The sequence below is a fragment of the Stegostoma tigrinum genome, chromosome 13 (genome assembly GCF_030684315.1).
Source record: "Stegostoma tigrinum isolate sSteTig4 chromosome 13, sSteTig4.hap1, whole genome shotgun sequence".
Lineage (NCBI taxonomy): Eukaryota > Metazoa > Chordata > Chondrichthyes > Orectolobiformes > Stegostomatidae > Stegostoma > Stegostoma tigrinum.
Genome location: NC_081366.1, coordinates 6706448 through 6731914, shown reverse-complemented (window position 1 = coordinate 6731914; position 25467 = coordinate 6706448). Strand labels below are relative to the sequence as shown.

Genomic DNA, 25467 nt, shown 5'->3' with positions numbered 1-25467 from the left:
AGCAGGTAGGCATATATTTCGTTTGTAATGGTTTGAAGGGTTACAGAGAGTGGGCAGGAAGTTGGAGTTGAGGCCAACATGAGATCAGCCATGATCATATCGAATGGCAAAACAAGCTTGAGCCATTGAAATGCTTACTATTGTGTTTAGTTCTTATTTTAGGAAAGGTGATTTTATTGAGGAAGTGTAATTCAGTTTCATCAGATTTGTTTCATTAATGGCACGACAGTCCTTTGAAGAGAGAGAGTAAACAAGGCCTGTATTCTGTAACGATTTCAGTAAAGACAGTTGAATCTATTGAAACCAAAAGACAGTGGTAAATAGGGTAGATGGAGATAAGATATTCGTTAAGAGGCCTAGAGAAATATGACTAAATAAAATTAAGAAATAAAATTAAGGGGTGACATTTAGGAACTTCCTCAGAGGTAGTGGATATTTCGACCATTCTGCCACAAATGGTTGTGATTGTCATTCTGTTGATACGTTGAAAGTAAAAGTGGATACATCTCTGATTACTAATAGCCTAAAATTGTGGGGTTAATGAGGGTAAACAGGATGAAAATCTTGGATAAAGTGTGGTCTTGTTAAATAACAATGCAGGCACTACAGGCTGAACATCCTACTCTTGTTTTCATGTTCACATGCTATCATTGCCTGACCCTAATGTGCGATGGAAGATATACCATATTTCTTAGCCCAAGCAGCGTTTTGTTTTAATCTAGGTCGTGCGCATGACAAATGAGCTCTTTGTTATTTCAGTAATTGTGTAAATAATTAACTGACATCTGTATATGTTCAGTAAAAGACCACACTGTTGATCTGATAAATCTCTACAATGTGATTACAAGAAGACAATTAAGCAAGAAAATGTAAGATTGACAACGTTTAACTTGCCCACAAAAAGCAAGATGATTGAAATCGAAACATTGTGTTCTCACGCCCATAAGCCCATATTCAAGTAACATGTCTTAAAATGATGACATTGTTACCAAGAGTGAATTCGTGAGCAATAATTTGCTCACTAACTTTTTTCGTTTAGTTTTGAATTAGCCAATTCCACGATAAAGCCTTTCTAATCTCATATCAACGATCTTGATTGTCGAGCTTAGTTGACAGTGTGTCTTCCACAGACTCTGAAACAACATTCGTTGGTGTACAGAATCAAAGATCTCCAGATGTTCCATTCAATAAAAGTAGGAGGAAATGCTCCACATTGCCTGAATTCATTGTACTTCTTTGGTTGATAGTTTAGTTTTGGAAACTAATCCTTCCGGCACCAATATGTTTCTGTAATTTGTTCAGAAAAATATCCTAGGACTAATAATGTTCAGATGTCCTACATCAGCATATTGCCTATGTTTCCAAACGCCTTGTTTTGTAAATGACAAGCACAATCACTGTGTCAGCACGCTTTTTCTCTGCTCTACAAGCCTCAATTTATTACTCCAGAAAGTATCGTTACTACCTAGAGGCCATAATGTAGATGTACACCGACAATGTGTACTTGCTGGTTTGCGCACAATTACACTCAAGACTCTGGACGCAGCTGAATAGCCCACGAGAATGAAACTGAAACCGCTACTTTACATTTTCATTACTTTTTTCACTTTCATGGTTGCGATCTGGACTATCTCCAAGAGGCACTGCGTCAAGTTACCAAAGCTTCATATACAGAAACTTTTAAATTTGGAAACACAGTGGCAGAGATGAATAAGGGCAGCAGGTGCGTGAGCGCACAGCCATTCGGAAGTTGTATTTCACGTTACGCAGCATGATAAGTTAAAAAAAATACAAAGGCTTCTTCTTGGTAAATGGGTCAAAACCTTTGGATTTCCAGTGCAAACTATGACATTAACGACAACGCAAAGATTGCTTCAGATCAAGAAAACCCCTACAGAACGACGTTTAGATGGGTAAGTAAAATCACACAGAAGACATTGGCGTTAAACGTGACACCATCCGATTCAACTAACGAATTAAATGCTTTTTTTCAGGAGCAACGAAATATTATATTCACAACTTACTGTAAAGTGGAGCATTGTTCTTCAGTTAACAGTTAAAATATATGCAGTGGGACGTCAACTTCAGTTTTAACTTGAGATAACTGTTCTAAACTGGTGATAGAATTGAAAAACAAGTTATCAGAGAAGGTAAAATGAGAAAATTCTGAATTATGATGAACAATCTAAGTAGTATCTGTTGAAATAAAAATTACTATACTCGGGCAATTTAAAAAAAAACCTGTATACTCACAGATTGTGCCTTTTCTTAGATTGTATTGGTCGATGTTTTTGGGGTTTTCACATAATACTGATAACAATTAAGCATTTGTAATGATTGTTAACGATCTGATAATCTGGTAAATTATCAGCATAAATTGTAATCATGAAATGTGTCCCTTTTAATTGATGAAACAAACTGTCTTCTTTTTTCATTTCATGCATCCCACAGCAACATGGCCTTTACATTTATATAGTTATATTTTTCATTTCAAGTAGAAAAAAAGCTTAAAGATCTGAAGAAGGAAATTAAGACAGAAACGAGGATGAATAAGTCGGAAATATTTCCAAACAAATCGCGCTAGAGTTCATTTTAAGGAAACTTTGAATGGACATTTAAGAGTTTTCCACTGATATGTAGAAGATGTGTGTCATCGAAAGTACCATTGGTGCAATTGTAAAGAATGTCTCCCAATAGCTTGTTCACGAGTTTGTGCAATGACAGAAACCTAATTCCAAATATATTAGCATAATTAGCAAGATACATGTATGATGAATTTGGACGAAATATTTGGTATCTTTGGGGAGAGTGGTATGTCTTTTTTTTTTGCATTATTACAGGATGGGTATGCCTGCAACAGAGTTTTTTTTTAAGCGTGGTGCCTGCTGTTGTTTTCAGAAAGGAGAAGTTCAGTGTTATGGTCAGATGAATCGTATACAATGTCAGCTGGTACAAGAATGTGAAAGTCCAGTCAGCACAAACTTGCTGTTAAAGCCTTGGGTTCAATTAACAAGGAGAGAAATCTTCAAACATAGACTTGCAAAATCTTGTGTGAACTGTGAGAAACTATAGTTTCTACAAGTAGCAAGTGCAGAAGCAATGTTGGAGGTGGATCACGTTGACTGAATGCAGGCTGGGTGGATTGGTCATGCTAAAAACGCCCCATCACACCCAGTGGTGTGTAGCTTAAATGGGTTAGCCATGGTAAATGCAGAATAAAGGAGATAGGGCGGGATCAGGCGGGTCGTGGGTCAGTTTGGCAAACTCTTTGAGGGTCGGTGCAGGCTTGATTTGCCAAATAACCTCTTTCTGCAAAGTAGAGATTCTATGATTTCTTTTTTTACCTCTCGTAACTAATGGCTGCTGTGAGCTAAGTCAAAATGTTTTAACTATCCCTAAATAACAGCTTTCATGGTAAACAATGGAATAAGTTACAGCAAGCACTGTCTGTTGTGCAAATCCTATTGCTGAATCACACAGTCTCCAGTACAAGAGAGAGACAGGGACCGCTCAGTAAATCCTTAAGAAGTGCTGCAGTATTGAAAATGTTTTGTTTTTCCTTTCATGCAATGTGCCACCTTTCTGCTCACTTGACTTAAAAAGATCCATGGCATTATTTTGAAGAAGAGACTATTCTTGTATTCTCAGTACCCTGGCCATATTTATCCTTCAATCAGCGTTAAGAAACAAAGTATCTCATCATTGCTGTATTTATATTCATACAATTGTGAAAAGAAGCCAACTATCCTTTGCTTTAAATTATGAATACATGGATAAACAACTTTCGTTAGCATGGCTGACATGGTACCCTCTTCAATGTTATACATACAGCAGATGCCTAAAGTGGATTGATACTGAACATATATTGGGCAACATTTTAATGCATCTCCGCCAGCACAATGAACTTGGTGGTCATTTCTATATGTCTGTAAAGTCTGAAGAAGCGGTTGTTATCAGTATGAATTGGCAAAAATATTTTTTATTTTAAAAGTGCATCTTTGACAATTTATGTGAATATATCAAAGCAGATAATGAGAGATGAGAAGTTCGTTATTTTAGCCACTTTTCAAATATACCTTGACCGTAAAATATTACTATTTGTACTTGAATAGTTGATTGGAATAACAATGTGAATAGCTATATGAATGAAGTCTTATATATTAGATTTTTTGATCACGTCGAAACTGGAATGAGCAAAATTACTCTAATGAATGGTGGTGAGATCCTTACACTATCCTACTAAACAGATAACACGGCAGTAGCATCATGTAAAGCCATGAGACTACTGCAATAAGTTTTGCCAGAAATGTCATTTGAAGTTGCGCAGCATTAAATGCACAAAACTGTTTTCTTATCGGTTTCTGAGAGGCACTATGGCTTTAAGAGTGCAAGCTGTTATTATTGGGCGAGTCTGCTTGTGTCGCTGTCTACCAATGAGGTCAGAAAATGTTACTGAGGATCCAGCTTCACGTCCCACCCCCTCCAGCACTGCAACGTATACTGACCAGTATCATCCCCTGTCTCCACTGGTCCGATTCACATTTAAGAATTAGCTGCAGCAAACCTGTAGGGATTTGTACAACAATCATCGTAAATTTGACATTAAAATAAAACGCTTGGATCTCTACTAGAAAAGATCGTTTATTTCTAAAATCAAGAAGCATGAGGTAATGAAAGATTGTATTCGCTTCGTTGCAACAGGAGAGTAAAATGTATCTGAGAATCGTTGTTTTATCTGCAATTCTTCAATCGACAATGGTCTTTATGCATAACAGCCGAGTATCATAGCGGTCATGTGTTTATTTGATTCTTGTGTATCTCACCGATTCGGTTTTTGGAAATATTCGCGACTCAACTCCTGAAGAATTAGAGGTTGATGCCGTTGTTAGTCATATCACTGAAGACCTCGGTTTAGAGGTTACGCAGATGTCAGAACGCAGGTTTCGAATTGCATCTGAAAACGAAGGACAATACTTAACCGTGAATTTAGAAACTGGAAATTTGCATATCCAGGAAAAAATAGACAGAGAGAAGTTACGTGAACATAGCCTCAGTTGCATTCTACTATTACAAGCGGTGATAGAGAATCCACTTAGCAGAGACCGCATTGAAGTTGACGTTCTCGACATAAATGATAATGCGCCAGTTTTCCAGGGACAGGAAGTTAACTTGGAAATATCAGAAATGACAGCACTTGGAACAGCCTTTCCACTCCAGAGTGCAGTTGATCCGGATGCTGAAACAAATTGAGTTCATTCTGACGAACTGAGCCCAAACCAGGATTTCACATTGAAAACACAGCCAGATGGTGGGCAAAACGGCATCCCAGAACTGGTGCTGCGGCGATATTTGGACTGAGAAAAAGAACCGAATTTTGAATTAACGGTAACGGCATTTGATGGAGGGAACCCGAAGAAATTCGGAACTATGCATATTAAAATTAATGTAGTTGATGCAAACGACAATACCCCGGTTTGCGGTCAAGAAATTTATCAAATTACGATTTCGGAAAATGCACCCACAGGTACGTTGATTGTGAAGGTAACTGCCGCGGATCCGGACGAAGGTCGGAACAGTGATGTAATCTATTCTTTCAGTGATCACACCCCTGACAAAACACGTGAAGTATTTAGCTGGACTTCGAAGAATCAGAACGTTATCAGATTTTAGTACAAGCGAAGGACATAGGCTCACATCCGCTGGAAGCCCATTGTAATGTTTTCGTAATGGTTACTGATATTAACGACAATTCCCCAGAAATGCTATTTACCATTTCGTCGAACACGGTCGCAGAAAACGTTTCACAGGGCACTGTCATAGCTGTTCTCCGAACTGTAGACCGAGATTTTAAGAATACGGCAGAAGCTTCTTGCAGAATCTAACGAACTGTCCCTTTTAAGCTATTCACTTCATTTAATAATTACTATACATTAGTAACAGATGGCGATATAGATCGAGAAGTTATACCAGAATACAATATTACAATTATATGCACCGATAATGGGTTCCCTCCACTCTTGACCACAGAAACCATCCGAGTTCAAGTTTCAGATATAAATGACAATGCGCCACTCTTTACGCAGCCTTCCTTCACCATGCATATAGCAGAAAACAATGTTATTGGTGCTTCAATTGGTTCTGTATCAGCTGTTGATCCAGATTCCAATCAAAATGCCGCACTTTCATATTCGATTTTGGATACCCTGATGCAAAGTTTGCCTTCGTTCGTCCAAATAAACATTGTCAATGGCAAGATGTTTGCTCGCCAATCGTTTGACTTTGAGCAAATAACAAGTTTTGAAGTCCATGTAAAAGTGACGGATGCAGGGTCATTTCCACTTAGCAGTACAGTACTGTAACTGTCAAGGTGATCGTTATGGATCAGAATGACAATGCCCCTGTCATTCTGTCGCCTTTGCCAATGATAGGATCAGAAATCGAGGAAACAGTACCAAGATCCGTCGATCCCGGTTATTTAGTAACAAAGGTGACAGCCGTAGATGCTGATTCTGGTATGAATGCAAAAATTTCTTACGGAATTCATCAGTCTAGTGACGAAAGCCTTTTCACTGTGGCTCAGGAAACAGACGAACTGTGGACCATTCGCCACTACACACGCAAAGATTCAATCCACATACAAGTTGCAATTTTGGTGAGGGACAATGGCACGCCATCCCTTTCATCGACAATTACTATTAATGTACATGTCGAGGATAAAACAGAAAGTGCATCAAACACTGGAATGTTGGAGACCAGTAGACAATGGAAGTCTGAGTTTAACGTTTACCTGATGATTTTATTTGGCACAACCTCATGTGTTTTGTTCCTGGCTGTTGTATTTCGCGGTTTTAAAGTGTGCTGTGGTGCACATGAGGCCAACGAAGGCTGTTGCTGTTGGAATACGTTATGTTTCTCCCAGAGGAATTCTCTCCAAGGAATTGAAAAGGCTAGCATTAATCTGTAGATAGCGCCCAAGTGTACAGAGTCTTATGAAAACGTGAATCTTATACAAAAAAAATCGCTATGAAACCGTTAAGAATGATTTACTGTTCCTCAGGTTACACGACTCAGCTGATTCAATGATTGAGCTCAAGGCAAGGACATGTGCCGCTGAAAAACATGAAAAGGAATTAATCTCTACAAATAGGGCAACAGATTACGAGGTGAGAGGTGTTTTCCTTCTGGATTTTAAAGATAAAATATTGACGGGAAGTAGGAATATCAAGTGAAGGAAAAACGGTGTTACGATGTAAAGTATCCACTACATCTATACCTCATCATCTTGTCCATCTCTATCAAGTCACCTCTCATCCTTCTTCGCTCCAATGAAAAGCGCCCTGGCTCCCTCAACCTTCCTCATAAGACTAGCCCTCCAATCCAGAGCAGCATCCTGGTAAATCACCTCTGCAACGTCTCTAAACCTTCCCCATCTTTCCTACAATGAGGTGCCCAGAACTGAGCACAATATTGTAAGTGTGGTCTAACCAGAGTTTTACAGAGCTGGAGCATAACCTCATGGCTCTTAAACTGAATTCCCCTGCCAAAGAAAGGCATCAGATCATACACCTTCTTTACAACCCTATCAACTTGGGTAGCAACTTTGAGGTATCTATGGACGTGGACACAAAGACCCCTCCGTTCCTCCACACTGCCGAGAGTCCTGCCAGTAACCTTGTCTTCTGCATTCAAATTAGACCTTCCAAAATTAATTGCTTCGCACTTTTCTGGGTTAAATTCCAACTGCCGCTTCCTTGCCCAACTCTACATCCTGTCAGTGTCGCGTTGCAAACTACAACAGCCCTTCATTGCTGTCTACAACTCCACTAACCATGGTGCCATCGGCAAACTTACTAACCAACCCTTCCACCTCTTCATCCTAAGTCATTTATAAAGATCACAAAAAGCAGAGGTCATTTAATTTCTATTCATGCACAAATGTGAACAGAAATCAATTATTCTCGGTTTTAAAATATCAACATATGTATAAACACATTTCAGTGGCATATTTAGTAAAGATAACCTCTTCAATCTGATACATGAAGCAGATAACTGTCGTGGAGTGGTATTGAAAATGAATTAAGCTATGAAACCATTCTTAGAGTTGGTCACCATTCAAAATTTTATCGCCATTTATACTTATTATTCATACCCAATGGGGAATGAATAATATTGCTTTAATGAATCGTCTTGAAATCTGTAATGCCTGCCGTTAACTAGCTTACAAGGTAATGGAGACATCATATGAATCTTATAACTATTGCCCGAAAGATCAATTGAAGTTGCACAACATTAAATTCACAAAGCAGCTCGGCTGGGCTTCAGTGGAGGCACTCTTGCTTTAAGAGGACTAACTGTTATTATTGGCCGAGTCTCTTTGTGTCGCTGTTTACCAATGAGGTGAGGAAATGTGGCTGAGGATCCAGCACCACTCCCCCGGCAGCAAATACTGAGCAGTGTCGAGGAAATGAAGAACACTGGTCTCTCCGTGCGCTCAATTCACATCTAACGATTCGTCGCAGAACATCCATTGAGATATTTAGAAGTATTCTTGGCGAACTTCACAAAGAACTATTGGATCCGAACGAAAAATGATCGATTATTTCTCAACTCGGGAAACATAAGCTAGTGAGTATTTTTATTTTCTTTGTTACAACAGTAGCGTAAAATTTACCAGAGAATCACAAGGATCACAAGAGACAATCACAAGCAATGCCTTGATCGAGAATGGCCTTTTCGCTGAAGAGCCGAATATTGCTGTGGCCTGGTCTTTGTCTCATTCTGGTGTACCACACCGTTTCAGTTTTTGGGAACATTCGTTACTCAATTCCTGAAGAATTGGAGCTTGGTGCCTTTGTTGGAAATGTTGCTGAAGACCTCGGTTTAGACATTCAGCAACTATCCGAGCGCCGGTTTCGGATTGCATCTGAAAAGAAAGGACAATACTTAACCGTGAATTTAGAAACTGGAATTTTGCATATCAGGGAAAAAATAGACAGAGAGCAGTTATGTGAACAGGGCTACAGTTGCATTCTAATGTTACAGGCGGTGATCGAGAATCCACTTAAAATATATCGCATTGAAGTTGACATTCTCGACATAAACGATAATGTACCAGTTTTCCCGAGACACGAAGTTACCCTGGAAATGTCAGAATTGACGCCAGTTGGAACAACCTTTCCACTGCAGAGTGCCTTTGATGCGGATGCTGGAACAAACAGTGTTCGCGCCTATCAACTGAGTCCAAACCAGTACTTCACATTGAAATCACAACCAGACGGCGGCGACGCTGGTATCCCAGAACTGATGCTGCAGCGACATTTAGACAGAGAACAAGAACAGAATTTTGGATTAACATTAACGGCGCTTGATGGAGGGCATCCGAAGAAATCTGCTACCACGCAAATTAAAATTGTTGTAGTTGATGGGAACGACAACGCTCCTGTGTGCGAACGAGACAGTTACCAAGTTACGATTGCAGAAAATACACCCAAAGATTCACTGATTGTGAAAGTAACTGCCGTCGATGTGGATGAAGGCCTCAACGGCGAAGTAACCTATTCTTTCAGTGATCACACTCCTGGTAAAATACGTAAGGCCTTTAGGTTAAATGCGACCACTGGAGAAATCAGCGTGAATGGAATCCTGGACTTTGAAGAGTCCGATCGTTATCAGATTTCAGTGCAAGCTCAAGACAGAGGCCCATATTCAGTGGCAGTATACTGCAACGTTTTAGTGATAGTTACTGATATCAACGACAATGCTCCAGAAATAATATTAACCACTACGTCGAGCACGATCTCAGAAAACGTTTCACGAGACACCGTCATAGCTGTTCTCAGAATTGTAGACCGAGATTCTAAGAATACAGCAGAGGTTTCTTGCAGAAGCCCCCCAACTCTACCGTTTAAGCTAATCACTTCCTATAATAATTACTATACATTAGTGACAAATGGTGATATAGACCGAGAAAATGTACCAGAGTACAGCATTACAATTATATGTACGGACCATGGCTCTCCCCAACTCACGGCCATAGAAACAATACAAGTTCAAGTTATAGATATCAATGACAATGTGCCACAATTCACACAGCCTTCCTACAACATGCATATAGCAGAAAACAATGTTGACGGTGGTTCAATTGGTTCTGTGTCAGCCTTTGATCCAGATTTCGATCGGAATGCCGAACTTTCATATACGATTTTGGATAACGTGATAAATGATTTTCCTGCATCTACGTTCGTCTCAATAAACGCTGTCAATGGTGTGTTGTATGCTCATCAATCCTTTGATTTTGAGCAATTAAAAAGTTTTGAAATCCACGTTAAAGTGACAGATGCTGGTTCCCCTCCACTCAGCAGTAATGTAACTGTCAATGTGATCGTCGTAGATCAGAATGACAATGCCCCTGTGATCGTGTCCCCTTTGGCAATCAAAGGGTCCAGAGTAGAGGAAACAATACCGAGTTCGGCCGAACCAGGATATTTGGTGACCAAGGTGACAGCTACGGATGCTGATTCTGGTATGAATGCGCAGCTTTCATACGAGCTTCATCAGTCCAACGGCAAAAGTATGTTTACTGTTGCTCAGGAAACGGGAGAAGTATGGACTATTCGCCATTTTACGCTCAAGGATTTAATCCGCATAAAAATTGTAATTTTGGTAAGCGATAATGGAACCCCATCCCTTTCAACTTCGGTCACTATTCATGTATTAGTGCAGGATGATGGGAAAGAAAAGGAATCAAGAGTTGGAACTTCGGGAACCCCCGTGCCATGGATCTCTGACATCAAATTTTACCTGATGATATTATTTGGCGCAACATCAATTGTTTTACTTCTAGCTATTGCTTTTCTCGTTATTAAGCTGCACAGACGAAGAAACGTTTTTTGCCGTTGTAATACGTCATGCTTTTCTGAAAGGAACTCTCGCCAAGAAATACAAAAGGCGAGCCTAAACCTGCAGATACCATCTACTTATATCCAGGCCTGTGAAAATGAAAGACTCCCTCAACAGCTTCACTATGATCCAGTTCTGAATGATGTGACGTTTCCAAAGTTACGTGGTTCTGCTGCATCCATGGCTGGCCTTAGGGCTGGCACATGTGTTACGGTAAAAGCTGGAAAACCATCAATTTCTACCAGCAGACACCCAGTTCACGAGGTGAGAAATACACAACTAAATATATTTTGGGTACATACCAATGAAGTATTTGCGCCCAAAATATAAATGAAGTGTAACAATGTGCACGGAGGGATAACTCAGCCTTTATTAACTAAAATTAATTAGCAGACAGTTCAGTAAAAGACAAAGCTAATGGAGAGATTCTGTATAAATTCAAGGACCAACTACAAATATGATAAACTATAATAGTCCATTCGTTAGCAGCTTGAAAAATTCAAACAGTACAATAATTGAAGTGAGAACAATTTTGAATCTTTTGTGATAACTTTTCTAAGTGCCATGGTGGTCTGTATCATTAAGTATATGCATTTTGCTGGCCATAGTCTCATAGTGAGGACTTGACACAATTAATTATGGTGATGTAAGTTATTGTTAACATTGAATGATCCAACAAAGTATAACAGAACAATCCCGTCGAATACATTATTTGGTGTTGAAACAAATTTGTTTTTTTTTTAACACGTTATATTACGTAGTATATTGAGCAGGCAAATCTATCATATTACTATTTAATTATAATTACTGCATGGAAAAAAATTACAAGACAATTAATATTGGTCTGAAAAGATATAGTTTTTGAGACAACATAACTTGAAAGAAGTGTACAAAAATGCATCCATCAGATGGGGAATAGTTGGGAACAGAGGAAAATCTTTGGACATTAACACTTTACAATTTCTTGCTTTGTATGAAATCATTTACAAGACAATGAATATTGGTCTGAAAGGTTATAGTTTTCAAGACAACATAAATTGAAAGAAGTGTATGAAAAAAGTAAATGTATCCATCAAATGGAAACTAGTTGAGAACAGAGAAAAATCTTTGGACATCAAAACCTTCCAATGTCTCACTTTGTAAGAAATACTCTTTATCCTCAATCCTCCAATCAAATATTACAACCTCAAACATTTCTACAATTTATTCCACCAGCGCCTGTAAGTTAGTCTGAAGGCTGTTTAAATCTTCCTAACAACTAAAGTTCTTTTCAATCTTTGTATTTGCATCAAATCTGAAACAGAACATTTGATATCCCTATCTTAACCATTCATATAAATTATGACTAACTGAGACAGAAGCAGTGACCCTTGCAGTCTGCCAATGGCCAGAACCTGTCAACCTGAGAATGTCCAAGTTTTTCCACACTCTATGGTTTGCAAATTTTATATTCACTAGTGGGGCATGGGTGTAGCTGGCTTGCCAGCATTTATTGTCTGTCAGCAGCTACTAATGAGAAAACACTGGTGAACTGCAGTCTAAGATAACAAAGTGTGGGAGAGATAATGGGAACTGCAGATGCTGGAGAAATCCAAGATATTAAAATGTGAGGCTGGATGAACACAGCAGGCCAAGCAGCATCTCAGGAGCACAAAAGCTGACGTTTCGGGCCTAGACCCTTCCCGAAACGTCAGCTTTTGTGCTCCTGAGATGCTGCTTGGCCTGCTGTGTTCATCCAGCCTCACATTTTATTAACAAAGTGTGGAACTGGATGAACACAGCAGGCCAAGCAACATGCTGCTTGGCCTGCTGTGTTCATCCATCTCCACACTTTGTTACCTCGGATTCTCCAGCATCTGCAGTTCCCTTTATTTCTGAGCTGTAGTCTATTTACTTTAGATGAGACCTTTAGTGGTGTTTCCATTTGTCTGCTGCACTTCTCCTTCTAGATAGAATTGGCCATGGAGTTTTATCTGTCTAAGGATGTTTGGTGAATTTCTGTAGTACATCTTGCACACACTGTTGACACTGACCAATGGTGGGGGCAGTGGATGATTGTGAATATGGTGCCAAATAAGCAGGCAGCTTTATGGTAAATAGGATTAAACTTCTTGACTGATGAAACTGCATCCGTTGAGGCAAGTGGGGAGTATTCCATCACACTCCTGACTTAAGCGTTCTAGACTGTGGAACAGCTTTGCAGAGTCAAGAGATGAGTTACTCAACACTGCATACCTAGTTGCGACTGGCCCTTGTCACCAAGGCATTTATATAGCGAGCCCAGTTGAATTTCGAATTTGAATTATAGAAACTGAATTAGGCCATTTGGTCCATCAAGTCTGTTCCATACTTGGATCATGGATGATAATTTGCCATCTCCGTTCTTGCTCCTTCTCTCTCTCTCTCCTTCGATCCCCTTACCAACCATGAACATATCCATCTCGTTCTTAAATGCACTTAATACTGTGGCCCCCACAGCCTTCTGTGGAAACGAATTCCACAAATTGACCATCCTACGGCTGATGACATTACTCCTCATCTCAATTCTGAAGAGCCATACCTTCACTTTCAGGCTGTTCCCCTGGATCTTATGTGTCCTACTAATGGAAACATCTTCTACGTGTCCACTGTGTCCAGTAAGTTTCAATCAGATCCGATCTCATCCTTCTGAATTCAATTGACTACAGAGCCAGAGTTCTAAATCTCTGCTCATTCATTTATCAGCAGTTCATTTATCACTGGCATCATTCTTGTAAACCTCCACTGGACCCCTCCAAAGCCAACATGGCCTTCTGCATATATGAGGCACTATCCTGCTTAAATAATCTAGATATGGTCGCACCACAGCCTTATCTCAGTACATTTCTGTTTTTGTATTCTATCTCACTTGAAATGAATACAACATTGCATTTGCTTTCCTAACAGCCAACTGAATCTCCTTGATAAGCGTAAACTAGGCTAGGACTCTCAAGTCACTTTGTGTTCCAGATGCAGAGCTGTTTCTTAGTTCATAAAATAATCTGTGCCTCTATTCATCCTACCGATGTGCCTCAACTTTTTTCACATTGTATTGTGTCTCACCCCTCTTTACCCATTCTCCTCATCTTTCTAAATCCTTCTGCAGCTTCCACGTTTCCTCAACACTCCTGCTCCCTCCATCTGTCTCCGTGTTATCTGCAAACTCAGCAAAAACGCATTTGGAATTGCTTGAAAAAGAGGATAATCAACCTTTTCTTTGCATTCATGATCATATTTCAAAACCTATTAAGCCTGCAATGGTGCTTCAAACTGCTAAGGAAGCATATGTGTCAGAGTGAAGGGAGGAACAATAACTTGTAGTCAATGGTAACCCTCAGGATATTGATAGTGGGAGATTTAATGATGGAAATACCATTGAATGCCGAGGCAGTAGTTACAATGTGTCTTATTGGAGATAGTCATTGCCTGACATTTGTATTGCTGCTTTTCAGCCCAAATCTGGACATTGTCCAAATCTTGTTGGATTGAATATTGGCTGCTTAAGTATCTGAATGGTGCTGAACATTATGTAATCATCAGCAAACATCCTCACTTCTGAGCTGTTAGCATGCCCCAATCTGTGGAGCATACTTCTCCAGATACTCAAAACAGGGTGCATTATTTCAGTCCAATGCACATCAATTTTATTTGATCACCCTCTTAAGTGGAACTTTACCAAAAAAATTCTTATATTCATAACAGCATAATCACTGTTTCCTCTTGACAATTTGCTGCTAATATTCTCAAAACACTTCCAAAATTGACCAACATAAATCGCCTTCTTAATCTATAATTACTTTTTACAGTCAGATAATTATTTGATGAACATCGAAGGATAATCACCTTTCTAATTGATTCTAGTCTATTCCCTAATACAGATATCAGACAAACAGGTCTGTGGCTCCTTTTTTGTTGTCTTTCTCTTCTTTCTCACATAGAGGCATTGCATTTACAACTTTCAAATTGCAAACATCCTTGCAGACTTAATAGAATCATAAAAGATAATCAGTAATGCATCATTGATATCGGTAACGCTCTCTTTAAATAATCTACAGCAGTAGTTATCAGTTCTTGGAGATTTGCCAATTTTTGTCTGGTCAGTTGCTCCAATATTCTCTCTCTTTAATGTAGTAAGTTATTTCTGTTTTAGTTTCTTAGTAAACAGTAGGTTGTAAATGAATTGATTGAAATTTTGTTTATCATTGCCATTTTCCTACTATTGACAGGTGTTTTCCAGTCATTCTCTATCATGGACCCACACTTGTCTTTGCTTAACTTTTCATGCTAACAGAGTTGAAGAAGGCTTTAAAATCCTTTTTCACGTTAGTTTCTTTATTTTTTACTTATATTCAGTTGCCATTTTCAACATTACTTGCTTCATCCTCCTTTTTCGATTTTGAAAATTGTCCAAATCCTCAATCTTAAAATCTATCTGCCATTTAATAAACTTTTCATTTGCAAAACACTATTTTCAGCATCACATCTTATGCAAGGCTCTGTCGTGTGCCTTGTTGTATTTTTCGTTAAAGGAAGATATATTTCAAATGTACATTTTATTATTTATATACTCTTCATTGCCTAGCAGCCGCTAAATATTTAAAAATTATTTTCTAACCCTGTACAACAACCTTACTCCTTACAATCATCCTTGATAATTATGCTTTATCTTTTGAATTTAAGACCCTGTCTTCAGATCAAGCTGCACTTTTTTTTTTCAGAATTCGGGATATCTTCCTCCAATGGTGTTCAATGCATCTACGCAATCTCTACGTAGGTTGAGGTTCTCACAATTATTGCTTGCTCATATTGCCTGCACTGTTTTAAGTCCTAATTGGATTACTGTGTAGTTTCATCCAAACCACTCTTACCCATGTTTCATGCATTCACTCTTTCTTAGCTATATGCAGTGCATTCCACATCACAACATAAAAAGAAAAATAAATACTGTAGATGCTGGAAATATGAAACAGTCTAAGAGAATGCTGGATGAACTCAGCAATTCTGGCAGCACCTGTGGAGGGAGAAACATAATTTATCTTTCAACTCCATTATGAGGGAGCTTAAGGTAAATGAGTCCTTCAGAGGAGTGGTCATAAGATGACAGAATTTGCTCTGCAATTTGAGAGGGAGACGATAGAATCAGTGGTAATGGTATTACAGCTGAATAAAGGCAACAGAGGTATGAGAGAGGAGCCGGGCTCCAGGGGAGGAGATGCCCGAGTGGCTTTATCGCTGGGCTCTTAATCCAGTGAAGAGATAGTAGCGGGGAACAAGGAAATGACTGAGGAACTGAATCATTACTTCACATCAGTCTTCACAGTGGAAGACATGAGTAATCTTCCAAGAATTCAAGAGAGTGAAGGGGCAGAGCTGAATATGATGGCCATCACCAAGGAAAAGGTGCCAGTAAGACTGACTATCTCGAACGTGGACAAATCACCTGGACTAGATGGATTACATCCCAGAGTTCTAAATGAGATACCTGAAGAGATAGTGTAAGTGTTAATGGTGATTTTTCAGTCAGGGCGGGTCCCAGAAGACTGGAAAATTGCTAACGTGACACCCATGTATAAAAAGGGAGTAAGGCAAAAAGACGGAAAATTACAGGCTGATTTGCATAATGACTGGGGGTAAGATTTTGGAGTCTATTGTAAAGAACGAGGTTTCTGGATATTTGGAACTATTTGGTAAAGTAGGGCAAAGTCAGCATGGTTTCATCAAGTGGGGGTCATTCATGAAAAATTTGCTAGAATTCTTTGAGGAAGTAACGAGCAAGGTAGGCCAAGGAGAGCCAACGTATGTTATCACCTGGCTTCAAGAAGGACTTTAACAAAGTGCTGCACAGGATACTGCTGAGAAATAAAAGGCCCCATGCTGTTAGAAGCAAGGCACTAGCATGGATAGAAGATCAGTTGTCGGGCCGAAAGCAGAGAGTGGGGATTAATGGGTTTTTCTCAGGATGGCAGTTGGTGACAAGTGTTGTTCCACAAGAATCAGTGTTGGAACCACAACGTTTCACTTTATGCATTAATGATCCAGATGAAGGAACTAAGTTTGCAGATGGTACAAAGATAGCTGGAGGTCTAGGTAGTACTGAGGAGGTGGGCAAGGCTGTAGCAAGATTTGAACTGGTTAGGAGAGTGGGCAAAGAATTGGCAGATGGGCTACAACATGGGAAAGTGTGAGGTCATGCACTTTAATCAAAAGAGTAAAAAGCATGGACTATTTTCTAAATGGGAAGAAAATTCGGAAGTCTTTAGTGCAAAGAGGTTTGGGAGTTCTCAACCATGATTCTCTCAAGGTAAATTTGCAAGTTGAGTCAATAGTCGGGAAGGCAAACGCAATGTTGGCATTTATCTTGAGAGGAATTCAGTATAAAAGCAGAAGTGTACTCCTGAGGCTTAATGAGGCTCTGGTCAGGCCACATTTCGAGTATTGTGTACAGTTTTGGGCTCCATATCTCAAGATGAATGTATTGGCCCAGCAGCAGGTTCAGCGGAGGTTCATTGGAATGTTCCCAGGAATGGAAAGCTTAACATATGAGGAATATTTGAGCACTCTAGGGCTGAACTCATGTGAGTTTAGATGGAGGAGGTTGGAGGGGGTGTGTGGAATCTAATTGAAACTTACAGAATACTGAATGGCCTGGACAGACTGGATTTTGGGAGGATGCTTCCATCGGTAGGACAGACTAGGACCTGAGGGCACAGCCTTAAATAAAGGGAAGACATAGAACATAGAACATAGAACAGTACAGCACAGAACAGGCCCTTCAGCCCACAATGTTGTGCCGACCATTGATCCTCATGTATGCACCCTCAAATTTCTGTGACCATATACATGTCCAGCAGTCTCTTAAATGACCCCAATGACCTTGCTTCCACAACTGCTGCTGGCAACGCATTCCATGCTCTCACAACTCAAAGACCTTTTAGAATGGAGATAAGGAGAACTGTCTTCATCTAGAGAGTGGTGAATCTGTGGAGTTAACTGCTACAGAAAGCTGTGGAGGCCAGGTCATTGAGTAAATTTAAGATGGACCTAGATAGGTTCTTGATTATCAAGTGGATCAAGAGTTACGGGGAGTAAGGGGGAGAATGAGGTTACAGAACCTATCAGTCATGATTGAATGGTGAAGCAGACTTGATGGGCCGAATGGCTTAATTTCTGCTCCTATGGCTGATGGTCTTATGACTTTTCTTTAGAACATCTCCATGTTCCAATCGAGAATCTTCTCTCACAAATAATGTCATCCAACACGTTCTTAACAGTCATCTGTGCAATAGTTGGAATGTTGAATGTAGAATGTTCAATATCCATTAATATCAAATTTCAAGTCTTGGCCAACTTGCAGACATGTCACCATAATGGCAGTAACAAGTATGCATTTTTCCTTCCGCTATCAAATCTCCTTTCTAACAGTGAATGCTGCATGCTAGTAGATGGAGAGCATTAAATGTTATCTTTTTTTAAAATGCTCTTTAATTTGGCCCTGGTTGATTCCAGGATTTGTTTATGCTATTTGCCACTTTAATCTGCAAGTGCTGAAATTCCCATTGCCAGCTTTGTTTTTGCACGAGATTCTATGACAAGTGGTGATAACTTTCATGCCCACAATTACTGAGACGAAATTTATCTTCGATATTTACAATTTGAAATTAAATTACACCAGCTGCCGTGCTGGGATTTGTGCCAACGGTGCAACAAAATTGGCCTGGATCTATCGATTAGTATTTCTGAATTATTTCAACTCTACCACCATTTCCTATGATGAAAGTGGTCTGATTCACACGACATGTGTCAAAGTGCAGTCTACAGTGATTTTGTGCCAAATGAATTTGGACCGTAATTGTTGTCCATCTGTATTTGACACCTGAAAATGATAGCACATTCAGTTTGATTATTTGGACACAGATAAAGCAGTTATTGTGAGCACGGTCGAGTGAAAGCTTGTTTATTTTTTCTTACTCAGAAGATTTCTTTAAAGTTTGTGACACAACATAAAATGGCAAAACAATTGAACAGGATTGAGAAATATAATATATTTGACGATTTGTGTTGGAGCTTTTCGGATATGATACGTTGTGGGTATTTAACAGATGTGTTCAGCAAGAGCACAACCCATGTAGACAGTTTTGTGTTCAGAGATAATGGGAGCTGCAGATGCTGGAGAATCCAAGATAACAAAATGTGGAGCTGGATGAACACAGCAGGCCAAGCAGCATCTTAGGAGCACAAATGCTGCTGTTTCGGGCCCAGACCCTTCATCAGAAAAGGGAGATGGGGGGAGGAATCTGAAAAAAAGGGAGATGTGCGAGGCGGACTGAAGATGGATAGAGGAGAGGATTTATGGAGAGGACAGTATGGGTAGGGAGATAGGGAGGGGATAGGTCAGTCCGAGGAGGACGGGCAGGTCAAGAGGACGGGATGAGCTTAGTAGGTAGGAAATTGAGGTGCGGCTTGAGGTGGGAGGTGAAATAAGTGAGAGGAAGAACAGGGTAGACAGGCAGGGATGAGCTTGGCTGGTTTTGGGAATGCAGTGGGGGAGGAGGGATTTTGAAGCTGGTGAAATCCACATTGCTACTATTAGGCTGTGGGGTTCCCAAGCAGAATATGAGTTGCTGTTCCTGCAAACTCTGCGTTGCATCATTATGGCACTGCAGGAGGCCCAGGATGGACATGTCGTTTAAGGAAAGCAAGGGTTGAAACGGTTTGCGACTGGGAGGTGCAGTTGTTTACTGCAAACCGAGCATTGGTGTTCTGCAAAGCGGTCCCCAAGCATCCACTTCGTTTCCTGAATGTAGATGAAGTCACAATGTGTACAGCGGATGTAGTATACGACATTGGCAGATGTGCAGGTGAACATCTGCTTGATGTGGAAAGTCATCTTGGGGCCTGGGATGGGGGTGAGGGACGAGGTGTGGGGGCAGGTGTAGCACTTCCTGCGGTTTCAGGGGAAGGTGCCAGGTGTGGTGTGGTTGGAGGGGAGTGTGGAGTGGACAAGCAAGTTGCGGAAAGAGTGGTTTCTCTGGAAGGCAGACAGGGGTGGGGTTGGGTTGTATATGGCGGAAGTGTCGGAAGATGATGCGTTGTATTTGGAGGTTGCTAGGGTGGTTTGTCAGGACCAGGGGGATTCTGTTTTGGTGATCATTGTGGGGGCGGGGTGTGAGGGATGAGGTGCTAGAAATGCGGGAGACCCAGTCAAGGGCTTTCTCGACCACTGCGGGGGCAGTTTGCGGTTCTTGAAGAATGAGGACATCTGGGATGTGCAGGATTGGAATGCCTCATCCTGGGAGCAGGTGCGGCGGAGGCAAAGGAAGTGCGAATAGCAGATGGAATCTTTGCAGGAGGAGGTGCATTCAAGGTTACTGTGGCAGTCGGTGGGCTTGAAATGGACACCGGTTTGTAGGTGGTTACCTGAGATGGAGACAGAATGGTCCAGGAAGGTGAGGGGTGTGTTGGAGATGGTCCAGGCGAACTGAAGGATGAGGTAGAAGGTGTTGGTGAAATGGATGACCTGTTTGAGCTCCTCTTGGGAGCATGAAGTGGCGCCAATACAGTCATCAATGTAACAGAGGAAGGGGTGGGGTTTAGGGCCAGTGCAGGTGCGAAAGAGTGACTGTTCCACAGAACCTACAGAGAGGCAGGCATTGCTTGGTCCCATGCGGATACCTGTGGCTACCCCTTTTGTCTGTAGGAAGTGGGAGGAATTGAAGGAGAAGTTGTTGAGGGTGAGGATGAGTTCTCCTAGGTGGATGAGGGTGTCAGTGGAGGGAGACTGGTTGGGTCTGTGCGACAGGAAGAAGCAGAGGGCCTGTAGGCCAGCTGCTTGGGGAATGCAGGTGTATAGGGACTGGATGTCCATGGTGAAAATGAGTTGTTGGGGACCGGTGAATTGAAAGTTCTGGAGGGGGTGGAGGACGTGGGTGGTGTCACGGACGTAGGTAGGGAGTTCCTGGACGAAGGGGGAGAAAATGGAATGTTGGGGACTGGGGAGTTGGAATTTCTGGAGGAGGTGGAGAGTGGTCGAGAATGCCCTCAACGGAGTCTTCTGCATTTCCAGCACCTCATCCCTCACACCCCACCCCCGCAATAACCGCCCAAAGGGGATCCCCGTAGTCCTCACATACCAGCCCACCAACCTCCGGATACAACACATTATCTTCGGACACTTCTGCCATCTACAATCTGACTCCCTACTAAAGACATTTTTCCAATCCCACCCTTGTCTGCCTTCTGGAGAGACCACTCTCTCCATGAATCCCTTGTCCGCTCCACACTCCCCTCCAACCCCACCACACCCGGCACTTTCCCCTGCAACCACAGGAAGTGCTACACCTGCCCCCACACCTCGTCCCTCACCCCCATCCCAGGCCCCAAGATGACTTTCCACATCAAGCAGATGTTCACCTGCACATCTGCCAATGTGGTATACTGCATCCGCTGTACCCAGTGAGGAAACAAAGCAGATGCTTGGGGATCGCTTTGCAGAACACCTATGCTCAGTTTGCAGTAAACAACTGCGCCTCCCAGTCATGAAGCATTTCAACTCCCCCTTCTATTCCTTCGACGACATGTCCATCCCAGGCCTCCTGCAGTGTCATAATGATGCAACGCAGAGTTTGCAGGAACAGCAACTCATATTCTGCTTGGGAACCCTGCAGCCTAATGGTATCAATGTGGATTTCACCAGCTTCAAAATCTCCCCTCCCCTCATTGCATCCCAAAACCAGTCCAGCTCATCCCCGTCCTGACTAACCTGTTCTTCCTCTCACCTATCCCCTCCTCCCAAGTCAAGCCACACTTCCATTTCCTGCCTACTGACCTCATCCTGCCCCATTGACCTGTCCATCCTCCCCAGACTCGCATATCCCCTCACTACCTCCCCATCCATACTCTCCTCTCCACCTAACTTCTCCTCAATCCATCTTCAGTCTGCCTCACCACTCTCCCTATAGTTTTCAGAATCCTCTCCCCATCCCCCTTTCCTGATGAAGGGTCGAGGCCCGAAACATCAGCTTTTGTGCTCCTAAGATGCTGCTTGGCCTACTGTGTTCATCCAGCCCCACACTTTGTTAGAAAAGACAGTTTCATGTTATCATTAGACTATGTTTACTGACATACTCAAGCAATGACGAATAGTATAAGTCTGAGAACTGGTCTTCAGGCTGCTAACATATAACCTTAATTAACTTCCACGGAAAGGGAGACAACGTTTTAATCATATAGCAACATTGCACAGAAATGTCAATTGTAATTGTACAGCTTTAAAAGCAGGATTTTTGGTCTTCTGTAGATGTGCGATTGCCTTAGCAACACCAACGGTTTATTCTTGGCCAAGTTTCTTTGTGTTGCTTTTTACCAATAAGCTGAGAAAATATGGCTGATAATCCAGCACCAATCCCTTCCACAAAAATCTGTGAAATTTTGAAGAAACATGGAGCTCTCGTCTTTCCTCACTTTCGAATCATATTTCTGGATGTGTTAGGGAAATCAATGGCAGTTTATTTAAAGAATATTTACGATTCTAGCTGAGAAAAACGACAGTAGATGAAAAAAAAATCCAAAATCTGGCAAACAAAGGTAATGAAGGGACAACTTTCCTTCCTGACAGTAAGGAAAATAAAATTAATTTTTGAAGTGGAAAGTTATACTTAGAGTACTTTGATCCAGATTTGCCATCATTGCAGAATATCAGAGTATAGAAGTGGCCCGTTCTTTACCTGATTCTCTTGTATCCGTTGTCCGTAATCATTTGCGACACAGTTCCTGAAGAATTACTACTTGGTACCTGTGTTGGGAATATCGCAGAATACTTCAGCTTAGATATTAAACAATATCCTGAAAGCAGGTTTTGGATTGCATCTGAAATAAAGCACAACGATTTTCTGTAAATTTAAGAACTGGAATTGTGCTTATTCAGAAAAAAAAAGTTGACAGAGAGAAGCTTTTTGGATAAGACCCACAGTTGCATTCTAACGTAGCAGGTGGTGATGGAGAATCCAATTAAAATATATTTTGTTGAAGGAGACATTCTTGACATAAAATAGAATGTATCAGTTTTCAAAAGAAAGGAAGTTAACCTGGAAATTTCAGGACTGACACCACTTCAAAATGTTGCTCATGTGGACGCTGGAAGCAATAGTGTCGTTCTTATCAACTGAATCCAAACCGATATTGCCTTTTGAGATCACTGTCAGGTGACGGGTAATCTGGAATCCCAGATCTAGTGTTATCACGACACTTAAACAGAGAACAAGAACCAAATGTTGAACTAACATTAATGATACTTGATGGAAGGAACTGTGCAAATTGAAATTACGAAAAGTAATGCGAAAGACAATGCCCCTGTTTGTGAACAAGACGTCTGTCACATTGTCACATTGTGACTGCATGCACAGATAACTTGATTATGAAAGTAACTGCAGTGTATGTAGACGAAGGTCTATGCAGTGACATAAATGAATTGTTCAGTGATCACATTTCTGGTAAAATACGAGAAGGATTTAACTTCGATTCAATTATGGACAAATCAGATCGTTGTCAGATCGGTTCATCTTCATTCCCAGAGCTGAATCCAGAATATTTTCCCCTCAGTTCCCATTAAGTTGTTTGAAAGTCAGTTGATATTGGGATAGTTAAATTCCCAACTATTATTGTCCTCTTAATTTTACAGGTAGCAACCTTTGGGCATATACGTTCTTGTATAATTATCTCACTATTTCGGCTTCTGTCGTGTCCACCTAGTAAGATGGCCAACCTTATCTGTTTCGAATATCGTCCCTTCTCATAACTGGAATTGATTCTTTGACCAGTACCACTACCCTCCACCCCTGGAATCTTTTTAGTAGCCCACTCTATCCTGCCTAAAAACTCTATATCCAGCGATATTAAACAGTCAATTTTGTCGCTCCTTCAGTCAGGTTTCCATTATAGCAACGACATCGTGCTGCTATGTACTTATCCGTGCTCTTAATTCATCTGCGTAATTTGTAATACTCCCTTCATTGAACTATAAACAGCTCAAACTCCTCAAGTGTCTTTGCTGGACGCTTAGCTTTCCCCACTTCTTTAGCTTTTCTCAGTCTCCGATTATATCAGCAACTAATGTTCGACCTCCAATTTTCTGGTGTTAACACGATCCACTTTGGTTCGCAATGTCTGCCATACTAGATTAAAATCTCACGAACGCAACGACCAAAATCCCGCCCGAGAATACTTATCCCAATTCTGACAAAATGCAACCTTTCAGGCTTGAAGGTTCCACCCACCCCAGATTGAATTAAATGGTGGGGCAGATTCGTGGGACTGAATTGCCCCCTCCTGCTCTGAGTTATTCCGTTCTTACGCTGATAATGTGATTGAGTGTGTCTCTGTCCTTCCTCTTCGATGTCGTAAAACTCGCAGGTTCGGAAGTTTCCCGTCAATGGACCCTTGGTGAATTCTTGCAAATACATTCTTCAGATGAAATGCACATTTCAGTTGTGGAATGAGTAAATTTTGAATGGGATACTAGGCTGTTTCATGCTGCACGCTGACCAATTATCTTTACTGTTCCTAGATCTAAACACTGCGAAGCAAGTTGAAAATATTTCATCAAAATTTGATGTGTCTCTTGTAGATGATGCAGTGACTCTGGATAATCAGGAAGTGAACTACTCTCTAAAAACTTCCAAACCTCTCACCTCCTCCTGTAGCCATCATATATTATTGACTTGTACAGTTCCACCTATGGTCATTGACAACATCAAGATCACACAATTTACAATTGTAATGCCAACGAATTTAAAAGGGAGAACCTAATTATATCCCCGTTCGAGATTGGCCGATGAAGTGAGCTGATATTATACTGGTCAAGTACCATATTGGTAGATTTCATCTTGTTTAGTCTTTTCATATTAACAACGTGGAGTCTTACTGAAAAACATGCATATAAAATCGTAAATTTGTTTCAAACATTGAAACCAAAAGTTATTTAGGAGATTCAATGTCTATAATATAAAATAAACTCAGTTACTTATAAATAACATGAAAACAATTACCAATTTGGTATATCTGAAAATCGCGTCTGCTTCCTCATTCATAAGGTTGATTTTAAATTTTCTCAGTCTCAAATAATGTTTTCAGGGTTTTATTCGAATGCTCCTGGCCTGGAAACAACACTAAATTTCTTAATGTAAGCTAATAATTATATTCATATCTCTTTCTTTCTTAGAAGCATTGCTCTGCATATCCATCTTCAGCTGATACATCTGTACAACATAGCATGCAGTAAGACAGAAACAATGCCTTTTTCAGCTATGGTTGTTGCCCATAAACTTAACAAAATACCTAGAAATTCCCATGAAATGGGTTAAGGTACGACAGTGTGTACCTTGCTCCTGTGTTAATGGAAATTCATTAATTCTAGGAAGTTATATCTCTCAAAAATATTGCAAACAAATCACCAAAGCTATAAAATAATTATAAGGTAATGATTAACACCCTGGGACAGATAAGAAAACCGATACACTATTATTTCACAATTCAAAAATCCAAATTGAAAATTAA

At 40.7% G+C, this 25467-nt stretch overlaps 2 protein-coding genes across 4 annotated transcripts in view; both read left to right on the top strand.

Annotated features, from left to right (window-relative positions):
- Positions 1-7092, top strand: part of LOC125458243 (protocadherin-10-like) — a 60247-nt gene extending 53155 nt beyond the window's left edge. The window contains exon 2 of the mRNA XM_048543344.1: positions 7058-7092. Coding sequence (XP_048399301.1) covers positions 7058-7075 — 18 coding nt within the window. The 3' untranslated portion in view covers positions 7076-7092. The remainder of the gene's footprint in view (positions 1-7057) is intronic.
- Positions 1-25467, top strand: part of LOC125458242 (protocadherin-10-like) — a 147206-nt gene that overhangs the window by 113849 nt on the left and 7890 nt on the right. Inside the window, exon 1 of one of the 3 annotated variants that reach the window (XM_048543341.2) lies at positions 8432-11163. The exons of the other annotated variants lie outside the window; for them this stretch is intronic. Coding sequence (XP_048399298.1) covers positions 8725-11163 — 2439 coding nt within the window. The 5' untranslated portion in view covers positions 8432-8724. Of the gene's footprint in view, positions 1-8431; positions 11164-25467 lie in introns of those variants that run through there. 3 annotated transcript variants of the gene reach the window in all.